Source organism: Leuciscus leuciscus, assembly GCF_965113295.1.
Source record: "Leuciscus leuciscus genome assembly, chromosome: 1".
NCBI lineage: Eukaryota > Metazoa > Chordata > Actinopteri > Cypriniformes > Leuciscidae > Leuciscus > Leuciscus leuciscus.
In genome coordinates this window covers 70,249,819-70,265,987 of record NC_138725.1, presented here as the reverse complement: position 1 = coordinate 70,265,987, position 16,169 = coordinate 70,249,819, and the positions used below count along the sequence as shown (strand labels likewise).

The following is a 16,169-nucleotide window of genomic DNA, read 5'->3' as shown; positions in this document are numbered from 1 at the left end:
ATTTTTTTTTATATATATATATACATACCACTTCTGATAACAGTGCATCTCTATTCTGAACATATCAGCTCCAGCACTCTTCTAATGAGTCGGCTGCTACTCATTTCCAGTTTTTAAGGTGCAGAATAGGATGTTTTTTTTAAGACTGTATGTTCAATCACTGTGATTTTTATCCTTTACTTTATATTAAAATGTTTACCTCAACCGAGGTAGAGAGAAGCACATCTGAAAGCTCTTTAGATGGCTGATTTTCTTTGTGTATCACTGGTAACCACTGGTAACCCTGACACAGTGCATTTTAGAGAGAAATATAGCTGCAGGGTGCAACTGGAGCTGGTTTGCTGAATGCCAGTTGCTCTCTGATTGAGTGACAGTCTCTCCTGGTAAGGCTTTCTTTAGGGAGCTGCACTAAGCATATGTGTGTTTAAAGGAAGACGGTGCCCCTGCTAAGATTTTAGGAGGGCTTTTGTATGTTTCACAATGCTGTGCTCTTAAAATTGCTTTAAAAACATAAAACAATGTTTATATGTCTATGTGGTGTTTTTAATATGCTTTAAGACAAACCATGTGCAGATTCATAAGTCGACACCATTGCTGAGTATTTTCTCCTTAAAACTGCAGTGAACCAAAGACAGTCTCAAAAACACGGTTTGAAATCGCTGGTGTTTCTGACGTCACAAACTACCTTGTAACCAATCAGATCAACGTGTGATCGTCAACCAGTGGATCTCTGAGCTGGTGTGAGTGGAGGCGGGGCTCATTTGCATATTCATAGAACTGTGCATACTAAATGAGGCAAGGGTGTAGAGTTACATTCAAGATATTTTAAGGTGTGAAGACATTGTTTTTTTTCCAAGGAAAAAACATTTATGTAATTTTGGTGATCAAAGATGAGTTTTAAGCTTATTTTGAATACTGTAAATTCTATAAAATTGTATTTTCAGAAATGAGAAATTAATGACAATGACCAGTGAGAACAATGGGTATTACAAAGAAAGTTTAAAAGTACAACATCTGTTGGCATAATAGCATTTGCAAGAAAGCTTAATGGTACTAAAAATCGGCCTTTCCTTATGATTTTCACAATATTCACATCCTATTCGGTGAATGTTTACTGACTCATACTCTTTCATTCATATCATTGACTGGTCATAAAAAATGGGCAATCAGTTTTAAATATGGATAAGTTAAAGGCAGAATTGATGGCAGTTTTCCAAACCTTATGTTGTGTGCAAACAAAGCTCCTTTCCCAGCTTGCTTTGCAAGGTTGGCTGATTTAACAGAAAGTTAATCATATATTACACGGCTGCCAGCTGTAACGCTGTTTCTCCCACATCATTCCAAAGGGAGAACTTCGCCCTGTGTGTCGCTAGGAGTCTGAGATTTCAGGATCCTCTCGAGACCAATGCATACGCACTACTTGACTTGTGTAATAATACTCAGTCGTTGAGCAAGAAAGATTGAAATAGTGGAGGGAAACTATTCGAAAGGATTTATCTGACTAATGTATTTTTTTATTGAAACATGGCTACAAGTGGAGGCTCTGAGTGTGCAATTTTATAAGCAAAAGACCTTAAAATGTGTTTTTAATGTAATCAAGTCAGTGATTTTATTGTTTCTTTTTTTAAAATAAATATTTAAAATAAATATTTACAATGCAACATTGTCAGAATTCATAGTTTTCATGTGGCGTCACACCCTTAGGAGGGCAAAACAAGGCTTTTCTCCGTTGTCCGCGAGTTAAAATTTACCAGGTTTGTACTGAGTACTAAAGCACTAAGACCTAATTCTGTACACACCTTATTAATGATGCATACTATGTACAATCAAGCAGATAAACCCAGAATATAAACACAGCACACAGTTTCTCGTCACGTATTTTTCCATAGAAAACCATTATGAAAAAACTCTCAACCATTTAGAGCATTGCATTCATATTCTGGGCTCATCTGCTTGCCTGTATGCATCATCAAAAAGGTTTATATGGAATATGATCTTTAAATATCACTTTTAGTACTTTTAAGTCTCTTGAAGTGTTTTTCAAACAAGTGTTTTATAATGTCCCGCTGTTTTTAGGGATTGGAATACTGCAGCAGTTACTGTATATGGCTCACAATTGGCCAAAACTTGAATCACAAAACCAGTCACATGTCGCATGGGTATATTTGTGACAATAGCCGACAATACATTGTATGGGTCAAAATTATAGATTTTTCTTTCATGCCAAAAATCATTAGGATATTAAGTAAAGATCATGATCCGTGAAGATATTTTGTACATTTCCAACCGTAAATATATAAAACATGTATTTGTGTGAGTGAATGCAGCACAATCGCCAACATAAATGAACAACTTTAAAGGCGATTTTCTCAATGTTTCGAATTTTTTTGCACCCTCAGATTCCAGATTTTCAAATAGTTGTATCTCGGCCAAATATTGTCCTATCCTAACAAACCATACATCAATGGAAAGTTTATTTATTCAGCTTACATATGATTTATACATCTCAATTTCAGGAAATTGACCCGTGTGACTGGTTTTGTGGTCCAGGGTCACATATTTCTAAATAATCTAAATATTCATGGCTTGAAACGGATGGAAAATTGTGCTGCAGCTCCATGGATGTTTTGCCTTCCAGGTCTCCGTGCCAGTCACGTTACTGAAAATTATGATTGATGTGGTTCAACGCAGTCTCTCCAAGAGCTAAACTGGCCTGTATTCTTTGGGCCCAGAAACTCAGCACAGCTGAACAGCCCTGATCTGCCCGCTCTGTCTTACTGCTGCTTCTTTATTTTTAAATTACTGTGACACAGCATATAGTAGTCACTATTAAACAGCCTTTCCCTTATTTGGTCGAGTTATCCATTCGGCAGTCCAGCACCTGTACAGAGAGAGAATACTGCCCCTCTGTGGTTGCCTGCACAAGTTACCTTTCACACACAGGCTGTTATATGTTCAGGCCTCCACAAAACTTGATCATTTCAGTCTAAATGCTGTATGTGCTGTTATATCTGCTTCCCAGGATGCTTATAATCATGTTTCAGCAAATTGTTTGATTTTGTGGTCTTAACTTGATTCTGTGTGGCTGGGCCGTGAATGTCCTGTAACTCTTGCCCCTTGTGTTTTGGTGTGTAGGGGGACCTGAAGAGTTACGTCTCTCAGCATGAATGGCTGTACAGGAATGGAGAACTGCTACAGCTGCAGAAAATGGCCTGCGAGATCGCTGCGGGAGTCACCCACATGCACAAACACAACTTCCTGCACAGGTTAGCCCTGCACATATCACCTTCGGCTCACTTTACATCTCAAAGATATACAGTATGTGTCCATTCCACTTCTCAGTGATTTGACATTGCTTAACCTTCATGTGAACATCTTACAAGTAGGTTTAATGCAACACATTGCATCTATCCGAATGCACGTGTGTGTTTTTGTCCAGCCTTTCCTTCTCAGTGCTGGCTGTCCTCGTTTTTTTTCCAAAATAGGCCACGGTGCTGTAAAAGGCAACGTTGCACTTTCATTCTTCCCCTTCCAGTCTTCTGGAGGAAGGTTGAGTTATCTAGGGTGTCTTGCCATGAGCGCGTCTGTACCCTCCTGCATGCTCAGAATATGCTGAAAGGTGTCCGATTGCACAGCTCCTCTGGATTATGGGGTTGTTGGCTGTCCTCCGCTGCTGGGATATGATGATTCTGCGGTTTGAGCGTAAGAGGATCCCCTCGTAAGGGGCGCGGGGCGTGGGCGGGGTCGTCTGGGATACAACGCCAAAGGAGGCATGGAGATTCCTTACTGTTGTTGTGGCCATCATGAAAATACTTGTGCTCTTGGATTTTTTGTTTCAGAGGTGATTTACTGCAAAACGCTGTTTGACACTCCCACTGTGGGAATCTACATGAGCTCGTACAGTTGTCTGGAATGGCACGAAGTCCAAAGAGCAGTAGTATCTTGTAGGGCTGGGAGAAAAAATCGGTTCACCTAGCTATCGCCATTTTTATTATTATTCTAGAATCGATATTACTATCAAATTCAATTGCTTTATTTTTGTCCTTGCTTGTAGATGAGGTTGACAGAAGTTAGCCACTTTCGTTCCGACAGAGGATGAAATGTGTCGTTATCTATGAGTGTTGAGTGACGTATTATCCCAAGTGGACATGTGGAAGAGATGTGAGACTGAAAGCACTGAAAAGCCCTCGCGCTGCTCATATACTGAGAGAGAGATAAGACAATAGAGCTGCACGATTCATCTTTAAAAGACTGTGATCTCGATTCAAACACCAACGCGATCTTTCAATTCGTCTTTGACAAAATCATATCGCAACATTCAAAGCTGTGCTGGCGCTGACCCGGAGGGAGTTGTCATGAAACAGCTTCCTTTTCAACCTCATAGTATCATTATTTCTGTGATGCAATAGTTAAAATTATCATAGAAGTACTTGGATAAAAGTTTAAAGTTCAAATATGAACACTGATGTCTACGATAGCGATCAGATTCAGATTCCAACTTGGTGCTTAAAATAACGCATTTATCGATTACAAGTGGCGACAAGTGACTTAAATTTATTTGTTATTGAATAATTTATTCAAGAGAATGAAGTATTGTATGATGCTTCTGAAATAAAAGTCAGAAAGATGTGATGATTTGTTTTTGTAAATACGACTCATCTTATACATCATGTACAGTCTTTATAAGTGTATGATTTAACTTTCCCGATGATCTAGTGTTAAAAAAATGGCAATATATTGCAATATCGAATCGTAATTCTTTAAAACAATCGCAATACATATCGTATCGGCACCCAAGTATCGTGATAGTATCGAATCGTCAAGATAGGTGTATCGTCCCAGCCCTATTATCTTGGGAAATATAGCCATTTCAGCAGCTTTGCATGTACAAAATAATGCAACTTGTTTTAGATTGCTCATGTGCTAAAGGCCTGCTGAACCCTGTTTTCAGTCATTGGTCTATTTTTGAGGATCCGAGCATTAAAGGAACAGTAAAGGAACTCTTTTAACTCTTATTTTTATGATTTTTATGCCCTAAAGCAGGTGTTCTCAACCCTGGTCCTCGAGGGCCACTTTCCTGCAGAGTTTAGCTCCAACCCTAATCAAACACACCTGAACCAGCTAATTAAGCTCTTCAGGATTACTAGAGAGCTACAGGCAGGTGAGTTTGATCAAGGTTGGAGCTAAACTCTGCAGGAAAAGTGGCCCTCGAGGACCAGGTTTGAGAACACCTGCCCTAAAGTATCCAGGCATCAAAACAGAAAAGTGTAGACTCTTGGAAAAAGGACCCTAAATCCTACCCACTAATCGGGCAAGCGCACAGACACCCACCCAACATTAGGTGGTGCTATAATAAGGAAGCTCATTATGAACTATAGTAGCTGGAATAATTTTAACTCTCTGATTTCATGAGGTCTGGCAAATCTCTGACATGTTGTTTTCCATTTTAAGGTCTGATTTCTCTCAAAAGATTTTACAGAAAATGTCTGTCTTTTCTAATTTTGTGTAATTGCCTTTATTAGTTATTATTAGTTTTTATTAGTATTTTCATGTAGAATTTATTCATTTTTATTTAGTAGTTTTAGTCAACTAAACGAAAATGAAAAAATGCTTCAACTAAGCCTAACATTTTTATTTTTTAAATATATATATTTTGGCAACTAGCTGAAATAAAATAATCTTAAGTTTTTAAAAAATATTTTCTTTATTTCAATTGACCTGTTTATGGATTTAGCTTTAGTTAACAATAATAACCCTGATCTGCACATGTGAATTTTCCATGTATGGCTAAAAGCACAGCTCTGCTTCCCTGTGACCCGCCAACAGTACTGTATTTGCCCCCTTTTGCCAAGGCCAGAGTATCACGTCTAAAATATCTGTCCATTTGTCATGCGGCGGATTCAGTGAGCACGACTAGAGTCAGCGGTTTCGCAAGAGGGGGTGTAAAAGAGAGACATCTCAGTAAAGATGGGCAAAGCTGTGTCCTCCTATCCCACTCACTGCCTAAATGGGCATATTGTTCCCTTCTGGGTAACTACCACAAAACAACAACAACAACAAAATCTAATGAAGCAACATGGACACTTCTGCAAGTCTGTTCACAGAAACCACACTGCAAAACAAACCTGTTACTTCTTGCATTGTGTTAGAAAACAAACAGACTCACTTGCTACTTAATTATTTGTCCACGCTGTCAGCTTTGCACTTATACTAATTGGACTCAAAGTGGATAGAGATGATGACATCTTTGTGATGGGTTTGAAGCTTGAAGCCAATTTTTATAAAGAATATTGCTTGCAAATCTTTTAGTTATAAGTCCTGCTTTAAGCTGGTTGTATATTTACATTAGAAGGGGGCAAATGGGGAAGAAAATCTGGATCTCTTCTTGTAAACATTGAAGCGCCATTTGTTGTATCTTGTGGCATTGGGTCCCATTCACTTACCGTCTTTGTGTGTAAAACCTGTATGCGAGTTTCTACCAAAGGTTTGCACTTACATTTTTCTACTTTTATGCAAAAATTTATTACACAGACATGGAGGCCTTAGAAACGTGGAAAGTGTTGAGACAAAATGTTGAGAAGAGCTGTCAGATACTTCAGTTGCATTGAACTTTAATAAGATTTTTTTTTTGTATTACGTAATCATGTAGGCAGAATAGTTGATGCATCACACTACAAGAGAACCATTTTATATGTGAATGTGTATTAAAAGCATGCCAGGTAATTGTTTTTTTTTTCCTATCACAGTGATTTGGCTTTGAGGAACTGCTATCTCACAACAGACCTGACCGTCAAAGTAGGAGACTATGGCATTGGCCCTACGAGTTTTAAGGTAAAACTTGAAAAGGCATCATAACAACTATTATATATTTTTTTATTTAACATTTTCATAACATTATTTATCTGTCTCATTGCAGGAAGATTACATCACCACAGAGGATGATCAATGTGTGGCACTGCGCTGGCTTTCCCCTGAGCTGATTGGTGAGCTGCATGGGGGCTTGATCACATCAGAACAGACTAAACCCAGCAATGTTTGGTAGGTAACTCAAAATGATAGGTAGCTTACGTTTACTTGTTTAACAGGATGCACTTTTGCAGTCTCATGTCTTTTTGAGTTGAAAAAAATATGTAGAGGGGAAATGGTAAACGGCGGTAGTAAATGTTGTGGCCTCTTACGGCAGTCGGCAGATCAGAGCACTTCTGTAAGTGAGGTACCGCTACACTTGTCTGAATGCAGGGTCATACATTTTAAAGGTCTTTGACTCTTAAAGCATCTGAATCACTCTGACTGATCAAATGATGGCTTAGATGTCAGCCAGTTATTTCATAAGCATATTAGGAGGTCTTATTACAGACATACCCCTTTTTATGTTTATGTTGAATATGGATATATTGGATTTCTAGTGTCTTTTGTTAGTTTAATTTTTGGACATTTGAGTTACATTAATAAATGACCTGGATTGAAAAAGCAGTTTTATTGTTAATATGCTATAGATGTAATATTACAATTCAATTATATTACCTATAATTCTACATTTATATGTTCATAACAGAACAAGATTTTTGTGTTTTCAGGGCACTGGGTGTGACATTATGGGAGCTGTTTGAAAGTGGAAAGCAGCCGTATCCTCACTTGTCAGATAGAGAAGTGCTTCACCATGTGCTCAAGGATCAACAAGTCAGACTTCTCAAGCCACAACTGGACTTACCATACTCAGAAAGATGGTTAGTCCTTCACAGATTTATAAACAAGATTGGTTTCTCTCTAGAAACGTCTTAACTCTATGCTTTGGTCTACAGGTATGAAGTTCTACAGTTTTGTTGGCTGCCTGCAGACAAGAGGGCCACTGCTGAAGAGGTCCACCGTCTGCTCACTTACCTCCGTATGCAGGGTCAGAAAGATGTGGAGGATGACTTCGAGCAGCGCTGGAGCTCACTCAAACCCAATCCCACTACTCGTCAAGCCACCATCAGTCATTCCTCCTTCCCCATCCTGGAACAGTTTGATGACGGCCGAGAACCAGACGAGGTGCTCACAGTCACCGAAACGAGTCGTGGACTAAGTTTTGAATATGTGTGGGAGGCAGCCAAGCATGACCACTATGACAACCACAATCGTTCTGCCCTGGACACTACTTTGAATTACCACAGTATGTTCTTTCCAGTGCCAAGGCAGGATATCCAGGCTCATTTCCCTGACACTGTAGCGCAAGCAGAAGATGACAGAGTCCCGGAAACCTTGCCAGTTTTTGATGCACATAAAGCATCCTCTGGAAATGACTATTTTATTAAGTTGGAGGAGCTAGATGAGAGTGAAATTGGGATGGGGGAAAGTCAGGGTGCTGAAGGTACCAATGCTTCAGAGCAGGATCAGTTTGTAGTCTTACAGGATGTCCGATTGGATGAATCCAGTACAGATGCTGATTTCTTTCATCAGAGCATCGACTCAAAAGACTCTTTCCTTCAGGACAGCCACGTATGGTCCTCAAGTGAACATGATAGCCCTTACCATACTAACATTTTCAGTGAGGGTGATGCAAAACTGGAAGATTCTCATTCATTCAGGGGAGGTCTCATGGAGCTCCCAGAGATGAATGTACCGAAGAGGGATTCTGATGGTGAAACTAATAGTAACAAGGCAAGTAATAGTTTTCCAAAGTCTTTTTTAGGGGTTGGACCAGAAGCCATTCATCTGGAGATCTCCGATAAGGACAGTTCAGATTTAATGATGCTTCTTAACACTGAGAAACTGGCTGAAAACTTCTTGTTTCTTAAAGATAACAGCCTAATGAAGGACAAGTCTGCGCTCTCACAGCCCGACTCAAAAAATATAGAGGAGACCATGAGCTCCATTGTTGAGACGGATGTCTCAGATAGTGTAAACCTTACAGGTGAGTCTTTGAAATCAGCTGTAAATTCTACGCAGCTTAAGGATGAATTCTTGGACTTAGTCAGCCCGATTTTAGAAGATTTTCTGTCGCCTTTGAAAGGAAATGAAACAATGGTGCCTTTTGATATATTAGTAACAGGAGAAACCTGTAGCAACCACCTGCCAGACTCAAATGGCTCTTTGCATTCCCCAAAATCTGGGAATTACTCCTCTTCCGAGTCTACCTCTGAGAGTGTTGAGGTCATTGTTGACAGTCCATCTGATAGTCATCAGTCCCTTGAAAGTGCCACTACAGATACACTACATATGTGCATAGATGCCAAACCCCCCAGCCTTGAAGAATGCTTTGGAGCCTCAAAGGAGAATGGGCAGTATAAAGGAATCATAGACACAGCTGTGCTTAGCTTTACTACTTCACCTGTTGGTGAGTGTACAGAAGGTGGCCTCACTGAAGGTCTAACAAGTAGTGACTCAATGAGTGATATAATGGAGCTAGACAAGAAGACCGCCAATGATATTGCACTCTTAGAAGCCATCGATCAAGATCAAGAAACTTTATTGGACAACCATGTAACTCAGGACATGTCCTCACTGTTGGTTTCAGACTCCTGTCTTGACCAAATAAGTCAGGACAGCCTTCTTGATGATAGCACCTTATCTACTCTTCCAACCATTGAGAATTCGGCTGAAACGCCAGACTCATTAGATTCTTTGGACATGCATAGGGATGTGGTGCATGGACAGTCATTGGAAAATCCTGTAAATAATAAGCTTCAACCTCCATACAAAGCCGCTGACAGTGGGTATGAAACGGAGAACTTGGAGTCACCCGAGTGGAACTCTCAAACAGGCTTGAGGGATTCCTCTGAAGAGAATGAGACGAGTAGTGCCGTGGAGCCTATGGCACTGGTTCCACCGGAAATCGTTGTGTCTGAGGCGGACAGTGTACCTGATGTTCAGGTAAATGCTGGTAGAGTTGATCACCAACAAGAACTTGGTGAAGTTCCCTTGGGAGGAAACTACAGAGACTCTGCTTACTTCTCAGACAATGAGGAACTAGATAAAAAGAGTGATGACATCAATGGAAGCGGCCCAGGAGATGCTTCATTTTGGCTCCAGGGTAATCGAGAAGCTGGCGAAAGTCAAGGAGCTGAAGCTGTTGAGGAGCATTCGGTGTCCGAGATATCCCTTCAGTCTGCAGGTCCTACTTTAGAATCAACTGATGGTGATGTACAGACTCCTTTGCCTGAGTTGGTTCTCACCACTGAGGAAGATTGGAGCCAGGATAAACCATTGACTGGTGACGACTCCGACCAAACTCATCCCCATGCAGCCCCAGAACATGCAGCAACATCACCTACCTCAACGCAGCCCTCAACAGACGTCAAGGTCCATGCAAAGCTAACAAGGACATATGCTGGGGAGGTAACAAAGAAAAAAGAGCCAGATATGGAGGGGAGGTACTTAGGAAAGCTCGATGGATCCTCAATGGAATATGGCACTGAGGATGGAATGGATGCTGATGAAGAAGATGAGAACAGTGATGAGTCCGATGACGATATGCGTGCCTACCGATTACACAGCTCTAGCTCTGAGTGCAGTGAGGATGAAGTTGTGCACCCGGTACCTGTTATCATCTCGGACAACAGCAGTTCCCTCAGCCTCAAAAGCCTACTGAAACCCAAATCCCTTCAGACTGCTCAAGCGACATCAGAAGAGGGCAGCGATGGAAATAATAGACGTGGCGTGTCGTTCTTTGATGACGTCACTGTCTACCTTTTTGACCAGGTCAGATGTTTCCCTTTGCATTCTTAAATCTTTTTAAATACAACTCGATTATTTTTTTTAAGAGAGGCTTTTTCTATGCCTGATTCCCTGTTTTTCAACCAAATAGGAAACCCCAACAAAGGAGCTTGGTGAGCATACTCTTGACCCCAGTAGTCAATTGTCTGATTTCAACAGTCCAGTGTCCTCCTCCAGCTACTTTAATAGATTTACCAACTCTGAGAGCTCCACAGATGAAGAAGGTAATGACTAATGTTATTTTTTTTTTCTTTACGGTCATCTGTGTTTCCCAACCGTGGTCCTGGACCCCCCTAACAGTGCACTTTTTGGGATCTTATCATTATCTGACACACCCATTTTAGGTCTCTTGTTGTCCCCCAATTCCTCCTCTTATACTATGGCCTAAATGTAATGTACTCTTTTTAAGAGGAAAAAGTACACACTGCAAAAATCTACCAAATATAATAGACCACCCGGTTACATTTGGCATAACCTTTTCAACACACTATTCTTTGGGAAACACTTATTCTTATTTCACATACTGTTTATGATGGATAGTGTGCACTTTGGGATGCAGGATGGGAGTCGCTATTAATGAGCCAATGAGTTCAGTCAGGTGTGTTTGATTAAGAAGGCATTCAAAGTATGCTGTGTGGCGGATACTCCATGACCAGGGTTGGCAAGCACTGGTCTACATTTGAACTGTGAACCCATTAAACCAATGGTACTCAGGCCAATCAGAAACCAAATTTCCCCAAAAATGTTGGTGTCTCTGTGAATTAAATTGTTTAATCATGTCATCAAAGAGTCATTGTGATCCTCAAATTGAATACCAAGACTTTAAACCTTTGGATTTGATTCACAGGTGGCGCATTTGAGTGGGATGATGACTTCCCATCTCCAGAGCCCAATTTTCTTTCAAAAGCAGCCAGTGATCATTCTGTCAGTAGGTCCAGTGGGACCTCGGCAGCTTCTAAGTATTTGTCACCACCCCCTGCGAACCGCACCTTGGAGCAGAGCTGGAACAGTCCCTCCAACTACACGCGCTTCTCCATCTCCCCAGCCAGCATCGCTAGCTTCTCCCTCACCCACCTCACAGACTCCGACATTGAACAAGGGGGTAAGTTGAACACAGACATCCACTCATTAACAAACAAGGGTGGGACCTGTAGAATCTTAACTTCTGAATCCTGTTTCTCGTTTTCTTTCTCAGGAAGTGGTGAAGATGGAGAGAAAGATTAACCAATCTTTTGGACACGTGTAAATGTTGGAGAAATGTGACGGATATATTTGCTTTGAAGGCTTTGATTGCTTCTCAGGCAGCATTTGGTATTTATTTGAGGTTATGAAGGGGATTGCAGAAACTGAGCAGGCGGCATCCTGTGATGACTTCCTGTATTCTGCAAATGAGATATGATTTGCAATGTTTTTCATCAGTGCAATTTGGAAGAACCTTTGCTTCACATATGCTTTAGAAACTTTCACGCGCTTCCCAAGTGTCCTGCCTCACTTTTTTTTCTTTTCTTTTCTTTTTTTTTTTTTGCTCATATGCATTAGTTTTTAGTGTCCACATTTTACTTCAGAAGGATGAAGCTGAAATTTATCGTTTAACCAGAGGACTCCCTCTTAAACACTAATGAGCCAATCGACTCAAACTCTGTTGTGCAATTGAAACCGTACAATACTTGCCTTTTATTTTAACACACTGGATTTTAATTTTTCTTTTTTTTAAATGTGAAATCTAGTGTGACATGCTTATTTATATGATTGTGTATCGGATTAGATGTCCATTAGAAGCAGTATGGGTCTCCATAGATATTTTTGTACAGTGTTTTGACCGTTCATCATTCATGACAACCGCACCACTTTCACCCAAGCAACAACTTGCATAGTTTCAGTGACATTTTTTGTATTTAAAGATGTAAAAGTCAGGATATGAGCAGCTGAGCGGTTTCGGACATGAGACGCTAATAAGTCTTAAAGTAGTGAGAAGTCTTTGTCATTGTGGTCTATTCATGAGGAATTCTTAAGGAGTGCTGCATATCAGGGCTTTTGTTGAAGCGTTGTGGGATTGTATATTGAATGGGCCGTCGCAGTGCCTCACAGCCCCTTCTCCTCCTGTGTCTTCATCCTTTCTGAATGTTGTGCAAGTTTTATTATTCAGTACCATGGGGATTCTCACCCATCTAGAACATATCAAGGTCATATTTCACCTCAAAATCAAAAGAAAGACACGTATATTTCCCCGAGAAAATGAAGCCTATTTTTGGGATCAGTAAGACTTTTTCATTGTGAAAATATTTTCATGAATTGAGCACCCCCCCCACCAAACCCCCGCCAACTCTCATTACTGTGATGTGAAAATAAGTAATGATATTATATTTAAATTGTAAAGTGTTTGTATCATAATGGTAGGTTTGTTTTACTGATTTGAGCGATATTAATAGATATTTTGCAAAATATATTATTTTTTTCTCTAGATTTTGGATTGAAATGTGACCCAGACATTTTTTTGTGCGATTCACCAACAAGTTGGCGGTGGATTGATCTACGAGTCAGTGAGTAATTCTGAAAGCACTGGTGGTGCAGAGAAGAATAGCTAGCAACTAGCAGGACTTCCAGGTGATGGCTGCTTGTAGCATTGAGTTAGGAATACTGTTCAATGGAAACACAAAAGAACCTCCTTACATTTCTGATTCCCTGTGTTAACTTTAAAGAGCAGCTTGTAAACACTCAAGGGATTGGAAATTTATTTCGTTTTTCCTCTTTTGTTGCATGTATTATTCATTGGACCTGAAAGTCATAGGTCATATGAATCCTTTATATTTGCCAATCTTGCTGCTCTGAATGCTTTTCCTTTTGAGTTGACAAAGAACCCGATCGACTAATGTATATAGCCTTGTAATGTATATTACCTTGTATCAAATCAAGGTGAAAACTACACAATCAGAGGAAAGAACGTTCCACATGGTTCAATCTGGAAGAACGTTGATTTTGGTATGACATGCTCAAGATTGTCTTGCATAAATTGGGAGCCTGATTATTTGTAAAGGTTATTGCTGGAATAATCGGGTTCATAGCTTCTACTTCCCCTTGTAATTCAGTACAGTAATCTCTATGTTTTAGACCCTGTTGAATAACTGTATTACCAGCACTCGATTTTCAGTTCAAATTGAAATTTTACGAAAGGAAATTGTTTGGTTTTATTCTACAGTATACTTTGCTTAATCTTGCACATCTTTAAAGTGAAACTTAATGTTGAATTGTTCTTCTGTATATAAATGTTTAATTTTGTCTGTAAATTGGGTATGATGTTAGGAATAGGTATGAGGACTGATTTTGTAATTTAATGCTAAAATGTGACGCCACAGGTGAGAAGTGATCGAAAAAGACAAATTAACGATGAAATAAATGGGGAAATGCAGGTCATCATGTCCTTGTAACTTGTACATTTTAAAAAAAATGGTGATATTTTTACTTCATATTGATGACGATGATCATGCCTAGTGTCATTGAAGGAATGGTTTATAATGAATTGCTCTGTTTATTATGGAATTAAATGAAAATGAACTTCTGTCTTGTATCATTTCTTTGTCATGCTTTTATTCACAGGTTCAAGCAATGGTGCGAGTTTGGGGAAAGTGTGTCAGACCAAGATCAGATGGGGTAGGATTTAGAAAATCAGTTTTTTTATTATTTTTGAACTTTTGTTTGGTGATGCTAGTGGTGCAGACATTTCTTTTTCACAAAGAAAAACAAGCTGGTGCTTTTTAACAGATCTTTATTGAAAAAAAAAGAAAGAAGCATGTCCAAAGGAGGACCACAGTAGGGGAAGTTGTCCACATATACAGTATTGTCTACTTAAATGGACTATTTATATTATTTTCAAATAATATAATCAAACCAATAACACAAAATGGGCTTCTACCGATTATAGAAACACATACGGCAACGAGAAAATGTGGCATGCGCAAAACAAATTGAGAACAGTCAATTGAGTCAGGTGATTCAAATCATACATGTACAGAAATCAAAAGAAGTTCAGTCACACCCAGAAGCTTGTTTTCACAGAAGTCAAAGTTTGTTATTCAGGCAAGTGGAATCAAAAGAAGAAGAAAAAGTCACATTTGGTTGGAAGGGCACTGGGTAGAGACAGGAAGGGTGTCAAGAACAGCAAGCTGGGACGTGCAGTCAAGCATGATGATGATGATGGTGGTGGTGTTGGGTGAGCAAAATGACTAGCAGCTCACAGCATTCCCGTTCACCTGACTCGGAGTCCGGCTGGGCATTGGACTGCGCAGTGCCACACGCTGAGCCTCTAAAGAGTTCCCTCTCACAGACAGGTGGTCCCAGCCGCCCTGTTGAAGAAATTACTCTCAGTGTTAAGATCTGTTGACACTAGGTCTACATTAGACCTTTTGCAGAAATTATACAGAATTTTTAAATTGGAGGCTTTCGGAGGAAGGCACAATTCGGCATTAGACTTAAAGGGGTCATGATATAATGCCCCTTTTTACAATATGTAAAATAAGTCTTATGTTGTCCCCAGAGTGTGTATGTAAAGTTTTAGCTCAAAATACCCCACAGATACTTTTTTACAGCATGATAAAATTGTCCCTTTTTGAGGGTCAGTAAAAACGCGTTGTTTCGTGTGTGTCCCTTTAAATGCAAATGAGCTGATGCTCCCGGCACCAATTGCGGAGCTTCTATAGCTCGTGTGTTAGCAGCTCTGATTACCTCAAGCAGACACACACTATAATGTCAGAAACTGTTCTGTCTTTTATGTTTAAACTGGAGTCGGACAATGATGGAGAGACTCAAGAAGAAGTGACAACAAGAAGAATTCAACAAGACGTTTCTGAATGGTTAGTTGATGAATTTATGTAACTGTTGTAAGATGCCTACAGAGTGACATGCTATTGCATTTGTGTTACGTACTGTATTGCATGTGAAAAGACGGATGCGACAGCTTGAGCAGACTCACAAATGTGCTCGACTACAACAACTCTTCCTCTTCTTAACATGGACTGGCTGTTCCCGGGGGCAGGGTTTATGTAAATTTTAGGGTTGGTGATGTCACTAACCCGGGAGGAATGTCGTGTAGTCCCTACCAGCCGTTTGTTGTAGTCGTTAAAAAATGATTTCTTTAAAAGCAAATATCTTCCTTTGCTTTGAGCGTTGTAACTTTGCAGATGTTGTTTATGCTCAAACAGCAACATTACACACTAACTAAAGTTAGAAAAGTGAAATCATAATCAACCACCCCTTTAATGTGAACAGTTATGGAAAGACTCACCCCGATACCAAAGTCCCAGCTCAGGCCTTTCGGCTGCATGGGCTTCACTCCCAGTCTGTGGCACACAGTTCCTGAGCTTTCTAATGGATAACCTGCCACTTTATCAGCAATTATCCAAACCTGGACAGATAAAACATCACAACCACTTTCCAGTTTCACAACCATCAAACCAGTCAAGTTGTTATTTTATATTTAG

The 16,169-nt window shown here is 39.9% G+C and overlaps 2 protein-coding genes across 4 annotated transcripts in view; one reads left to right on the top strand and one right to left on the bottom strand.

Annotated features, from left to right (window-relative positions):
- Positions 1-14,251, top strand: part of lmtk2 (lemur tyrosine kinase 2) — a 34,818-nt gene extending 20,567 nt beyond the window's left edge. For both annotated transcript variants that reach the window (XM_082184904.1, XM_082184905.1), the window contains exons 7-14: positions 3,136-3,266; positions 6,747-6,831; positions 6,917-7,038; positions 7,578-7,727; positions 7,803-10,680; positions 10,787-10,919; positions 11,543-11,797; positions 11,891-14,251. In XM_082184904.1, coding sequence (XP_082041030.1) covers positions 3,136-3,266; positions 6,747-6,831; positions 6,917-7,038; positions 7,578-7,727; positions 7,803-10,680; positions 10,787-10,919; positions 11,543-11,797; positions 11,891-11,919 — 3,783 coding nt within the window. In that variant the 3' untranslated portion in view covers positions 11,920-14,251. The remainder of the gene's footprint in view (positions 1-3,135; positions 3,267-6,746; positions 6,832-6,916; positions 7,039-7,577; positions 7,728-7,802; positions 10,681-10,786; positions 10,920-11,542; positions 11,798-11,890) is intronic.
- Positions 13,529-16,169, bottom strand: part of tecpr1b (tectonin beta-propeller repeat containing 1b) — a 33,802-nt gene continuing 31,161 nt past the window's right edge. For both annotated transcript variants that reach the window (XM_082185141.1, XM_082185142.1), the window contains 2 exons: positions 15,974-16,093; positions 13,529-15,035 (listed from right to left, as the gene is read on the bottom strand). In XM_082185141.1, the coding sequence (XP_082041267.1) occupies positions 14,916-15,035; positions 15,974-16,093 (240 nt within the window). In that variant the 3' untranslated portion in view covers positions 13,529-14,915. The remainder of the gene's footprint in view (positions 15,036-15,973; positions 16,094-16,169) is intronic.